The 6,000-nt window shown below is 51.3% G+C and overlaps 1 protein-coding gene across 1 annotated transcript in view; it reads right to left on the reverse strand.

The window, feature by feature from the left end:
* Nucleotides 1-599: 599 nt before the first annotated feature.
* Nucleotides 600-6,000, reverse strand: part of LOC134058034 (tonsoku-like protein) — a 37,478-nt gene continuing 32,077 nt past the window's right edge. The window contains exons 10-11 of the mRNA XM_062515106.1: nucleotides 1,938-2,108; nucleotides 600-953 (exon numbers count right to left, since the gene is read on the reverse strand). Coding sequence (XP_062371090.1) covers nucleotides 600-953; nucleotides 1,938-2,108 — 525 coding nt within the window. The remainder of the gene's footprint in view (nucleotides 954-1,937; nucleotides 2,109-6,000) is intronic.

The following is a 6,000-nucleotide window of genomic DNA, read 5'->3' on the forward strand; positions in this document are numbered from 1 at the left end:
GGGGGTCCTAAAATCCCAAACGTGGATTCGGAGGATCCCAAAACTTTCCTGTGGGATTTTGGGGTCCCCGATTCCACCCCCAGTGCAGATTTGGGGTCCCCAAAATTTCCAAGCATGGATTTAGGGGATCCCAAAACCCCAAATGTGGATTTTAGGTGATCCCAAAACCCCAAATACAAATTTGGGGTCCCTTTTCCCCTCCTCCCACCCCAAATGTGACTTTTTTTTTTTTTTTTTGGGGGGGGGGGATCCTTTAATCCCCTCTTCCCCACATTTTAAAGACCCCACAAATTTTTTTTTTTTTTTTTTAGGGGCGACCCCAAATCTTTATTTCCCCTCCCCCCCCCCCCCCCCCCGAAAAATAAAAACGACCACAACAAATCGCTGCAAAATCGGCCCCGTTTCCATCCCCGGGGTTTTTTTGGGGTTTTTTTTTTGGGGTCTTTTTTTTTGGGGGGGGCGGGGAGGAGGACAAAAAAAAAGTGACAAAATTTGGGGACAAGGTGAGGGTGACTTTTTTTTTTTTTTTTTTGGGGGGGGGGGGGGGGGTTGGCGACCCCAAAATTTTTTTTTTTTTTAAATTTATTTATTTTTTTTTGTCACATCACCCTACAACAACGCTGCTTCTCCGTCGGAGTTTCCTCGACCGGAGCCGTCAGGCGCAGCAAAGGAGGGTCCGAGATGTCCCCAACCGTGTCCCCAACCGTGTCCCCAACCGTGTCCCCAAGGATGTCCCCGAGAGGGGTTTGGGGGTTTTTGGGGTTTTCGGCGTTTTTGGGGTTTTCGGGGCGAGGCCGTTGGGTTTTGGAGGCCGCTCGGAGGCGTTTGAGGTCGGCCAAGGTGTGGGGGTGGCTTTTGTCACCTGAGGGGGTCGGGGGACAGCGAGGGGACGTTGGGGACAGGGCGGAGCCGTTGGGGTGAGGGGACAGCGAGGGTGGCACGGGGGACACGTCCTGAGGGGACAAAAAAAAAAAAAAATTAAATTAAAAAAAAAAAAAAAAAAGGGGGAGGGGAGGGGAGGTGACAATGGGGACACTGAGGGTGATGTCGTGCGGCGTCACCTTTGTCACCTCCTGGTTGTCCCCGAGGTCTCACAATGTCCCCAGTGTCCCTCACGCTGATGTCACCTCTGTGTCCCTGATGTTCCACATTGTCCCCATTGTCCCACAGTGTCCCCGATGTCCCCAGTGTCCCCAAATGTCCCCCACGTCCCCAAATGTCCCCAATGTCACCGAATGTCCCCTGCAGTGTCCCCATCGGCCCCAAGTGTCCCTAATGATGTCCCCATTGTCCCCAATGATGTCCCCAATGTCCCCATTGTCCCCAATGATGTCCCCAGTGATGTCCCCACTGTCCCCAATGATGTCCCCACTGTCCCCAGTGATGTCCCCATTGTCCCCAGTGATGTCCCCATTGTCCCCACTGTCCCCATTGTCCCCAGTGATGTCCCCATTGTCCCCAGTGATGTCCCCATTGTCCCCACTGTCCCCATTGTCCCCAGTGATGTCCCCACTGTCCCCAGTGATGTCCCCATTGTCCCCAGTGATGTCCCCAGTGATGTCCCCAGTGATGTCCCCACTGTCCCCAGTGATGTCCCCATTGTCCCCAGTGATGTCCCCAGTGATGTCCCCACAGTCCCCAGTGATGTCCCCATTGTCCCCACTGTCCCCATTGTCCCCAATGATGTCCCCAGTGATGTCCCCATTGTCCCCAGTGATGTCCCCTGCAGTGTCCCTCACCCCGACGTCCCCAGTGATGTCCCCAGTGATGTCCCCAGTGATGTCCCCATTGTCCCCAGTGATGTCCCCATTGTCCCCACTGTCCCCAGTGATGTCCCCAGTGATGTCCCCATTGTCCCCACTGTCCCCATTGTCCCCAATGATGTCCCCAGTGATGTCCCCATTGTCCCCAGTGATGTCCCCTGCAGTGTCCCTCACCCCGACGTCCCCAGTGATGTCCCCACGCGGGTGTGGCTCCGTCCCCTCGGGTGTCCCCCTGTCCTCGTCCTCGCTGTCCCTGTGTCCCCCTCGCTGCCACACGATGGCCTCGCGCTGCTGCTCCCGCCGGTACCGGCTGGAGCGCTCCGAGACGCTGGCACGGCGCACAACCTTCCTGGGAACGGGGCAGGAATTAACGGGACTGATTAACTGGGAGTGACTGGGAGTGACTGGGAGTGACTGGGAGTGACTGGGAGTGACTGGGACTGACTGGGAGTGACTGGGAGTGACTGGGAGTGACTGGGAGTGACTGGGACTGACTGGGAGTGACTGGGAGTGACTGGGAGTGACTGGGAGTGACTGGGACTGACTGGGAGTGACTGGGAGTGACTGGGAGTGACTGGGACTGACTGGGAGTGACTGGGAGTGACTGGGAGTGACTGGGAGTGACTGGGACTGACTGGGAGTGACTGGGAGTGACTGGGAGTGACTGGGAGTGACTGGGACTGACTGGGAGTGACTGGGAGTGACTGGGAGTGACTGGGAGTGACTGGGAGTGACTGGGACTGACTGGGAGTGACTGGGACTGACTGGGAGTGACTGGGAGTGACTGGGATTAACTGGGGACACTGGGAGCTACAGGGATTTGGGACACGCTGGCACAGTGCACCACCTTCCTGGGAACGGGGCAGGAATTAACGGGACTGATTAACTGGGAGTGACTGGGAGTGACTGGGACTGACTGGGACTGACTGGGAGTGACTGGGATTGACTGGGAGTGACTGGGAGTGACTGGGAGTGACTGGGAGTGACTGGGAGTGACTGGGACTAACTGGGAGTGACTGGGATTAACTGGGGACACTGGGAGCTACAGGGATTTGGGACACGCTGGCACGGCGCACAACCTTCCTGGGAACGGGGCAGGAATTAACGGGACTGATTAACTGGGAGTGACTGGGAGTGACTGGGAGTGACTGGGAGTGACTGGGAGTGACTGGGAGTGACTGGGAGTGACTGGGACTGACTGGGAGTGACTGGGAGTGACTGGGAGTGACTGGGAGTGACTGGGAGTGACTGGGAGTGACTGGGAGTGACTGGGATTGACTGGGATTAACTGGGGACACTGGGAGCTACAGGGATTTGGGACACGCTGGCACAGTGCACCACCTTCCTGGGAACGGGGCAGGAATTAACGGGACTGATTAACTGGGAGTGACTGGGAGTGACTGGGAGTGACTGGGAGTGACTGGGACTAACTGGGAGTGACTGGGATTAACTGGGATTGACTGGGAGTGACTGGGAGTGACTGGGATTAACTGGGGACACTGGGAGCTACAGGGATTTGGGACACGCTGGCACGGCGCACAACCTTCCTGGGAACGGGGCAGGAATTAACGGGACTGATTAACTGGGAGTGACTGGGAGTGACTGGGATTAACTGGGAGTGACTGGGATTAACTGGGATTGACTGGGAGTGACTGGGAGTGACTGGGAGTGACTGGGAGTGACTGGGATTAACTGGGAGTGACTGGGATTAACTGGGATTGACTGGGAGTGACTGGGAGTGACTGGGAGTGACTGGGAGTGACTGGGAGTGACTGGGATTAACTGGGGATACTGGGGATACTGGGAGTTACAGGGATTTATTTGGGACACGCTGGCACGGCGCAGCGCCTTCACGGGAATGCGGGATTAATAACGCAATTAACGGGATTGATTAATTAACGAATAATTTGGATTATGGGATTAGGGCTGGATTCCAGGGATTATGGGATTATTGGGATGATGGGATTTTGGGAATTATGGACACGCTGGCCTCGTGCAGCACCTTCCTGGGAATGTGGGATTCATTAATACGATAAAGGAACGTAATTAATTAACGGGAATTAAGGGGAATTAACGGGAATTATGGGGAATTAACGGGAATTAAGGGGAATTAACGGGAATTAAGGGGAATTAACGGGAATTAACGGGAATTAACGGGAATTAAGGGGAATTATGGGGAATTAAGAGGAATTAACGGGAAATTAACGGGAATTAATGGGAATTAAGGGGAATTAACGGGAATTAAGGGGAATTAATGGGAATTAAGGGGAATTAACGGGAGTTAACGGGAATTAAGGGGAATTAACGGGAATTAACCAGAATTAACGGGAATTAAGGGGAATTAACGGGAATTAAGGGGAATTAATGGGAATTAAGGGGAATTAACGGGAATTAACGGGAATTAATGGGAATTAAGGGGAATTAACGGGAATTAAGGGGAATTAAGGGGAATTATGGGGAATTAATGGGAATTAACGGGAATTAATGGGAATTAAGGGGAATTAAGGGGAATTAAGGGGAATTAACGGGAATTATGGGGAATTAATGGGAATTAACGGGAATTAACGGGAATTAAGGGGAATTAATGGGAATTAACGGGAATTAAGGGGAATTAATGGGAATTATGGGGAATTAACGGGAATTAAGGGGAATTAAGGGGAATTAATGGGAATTAACAGGAATTAATGGGAATTAACGGGAATTAATGGGAATTAAGGGGAATTAACGGGAATTAACGGGAATTAAGGGGAATTAACGGGAATTAACGGGAATTAACGGGAATTAACGGGAATTAAGGGGAATTAACGGGAATTAAGGGGAATTAACGGGAATTAAGGGGAATTAACGGGAATTAAGGGGAATTAACGGGAATTAAGGGGAATTAAGGGGAATTAACGGGAATTAATGGGAATTAAGGGGAATTAACGGGAATTAAGGGGAATTAAGGGGATTATGGGATTATGGGATTATTGGATAGCGGGGATTTTGGAAATTCCAGGGATTTCAGGTACACTCACCACCTCCCTGGGAATTTGGGAATAATTAACAGGATTAATTAATGGCAATTAATGGGATTATGGGGAATTTGGAAGTAACGGGGATTTCGGACACGCTGGTCCTGCTCACCACATTTCATGGGAATTTGGGATTAATTAATGGGATTAATTAATTGGAAACAGGGATTATGGGAGTATGGAATTATCGGGAATTTTGGGAGTCCCAGGGATTTCAGACACGCTCACCCTCCTCGCCACCTTCCTGGGAATTATTAATTAATCCTGGGATTAATTAATGGGAAACCGGGATTACGGGATTATGGGATTGTGGGAATTTTAGAAGGTACAGGGAACTGGGGAATTATTACCAGGATTAATTAATGGGGGTTAATGGGAATTAAGGGGAATTCGTGATTACGGGGATTATGGGAATGGTTGGGATTATGGGAATTATGGGGGTGCTGTGGATTTGGGATTGACAGGATTACAGGGATTATGGGGGATTTGGGAATTACGGGGGATTTGGGATTGACAGGAATACAGGGATTATGGGGAATTTGGGAATTATGGGGGATTTGGGATTTGCAGGGTTACAGGGATTATAGGAAATTTGGGACTTTGGGATTTGGAGGATTGCAGGGATTATGGGGAATTTGGGAATTATGGGGGATTTGGGATTGGCAGGAATATAGGGATTATGGGGAATTTGGGAATTATGGGGGATTTGGGATTTGCAGGAATACAGGGATTATGTGGGGAATTTGGGAATTATGGGGAATTTGGGATTTGCAGGGTTACAGGGATTATGGGGAATTTGGGAATTATGGGGAATTTGGGATTTGCAGGGTTACACGGATTATGGGGAATTTGGGAATTACAGGGGATTTGGGATTTGGAGGATTACAGGGATTATGGGGAATTTGGGAATCATGGGGGATTTGGGATTTGCAGGAACACAGGGATTATGGGGAATTTGGGAATTACGGGGGATTTGGGATTTGGAGGATTACAGGGATTATGGGGATTTTGGGGATTCTGGGAATTTCCGAGGTCATGGATGACAACTGTCACCCCCAACCTGCTGTGATGGTGTCACCAAGGTGCCACCAGGGACGTGGGGACACTCACCCAGTGACCCCCAGTGCTACCCTGACCCCCTCCCAGTAACCCCCAGTGCCACCCTGACCCCCTCCCAGTGACTCCCAGTGCCACCCTGACCCCCTCCCAGTGACTCCCAGTGC

Source organism: Cinclus cinclus, chromosome 1, assembly GCF_963662255.1.
Source record: "Cinclus cinclus chromosome 1, bCinCin1.1, whole genome shotgun sequence".
In the NCBI taxonomy this organism is placed as follows: domain Eukaryota; kingdom Metazoa; phylum Chordata; class Aves; order Passeriformes; family Cinclidae; genus Cinclus; species Cinclus cinclus.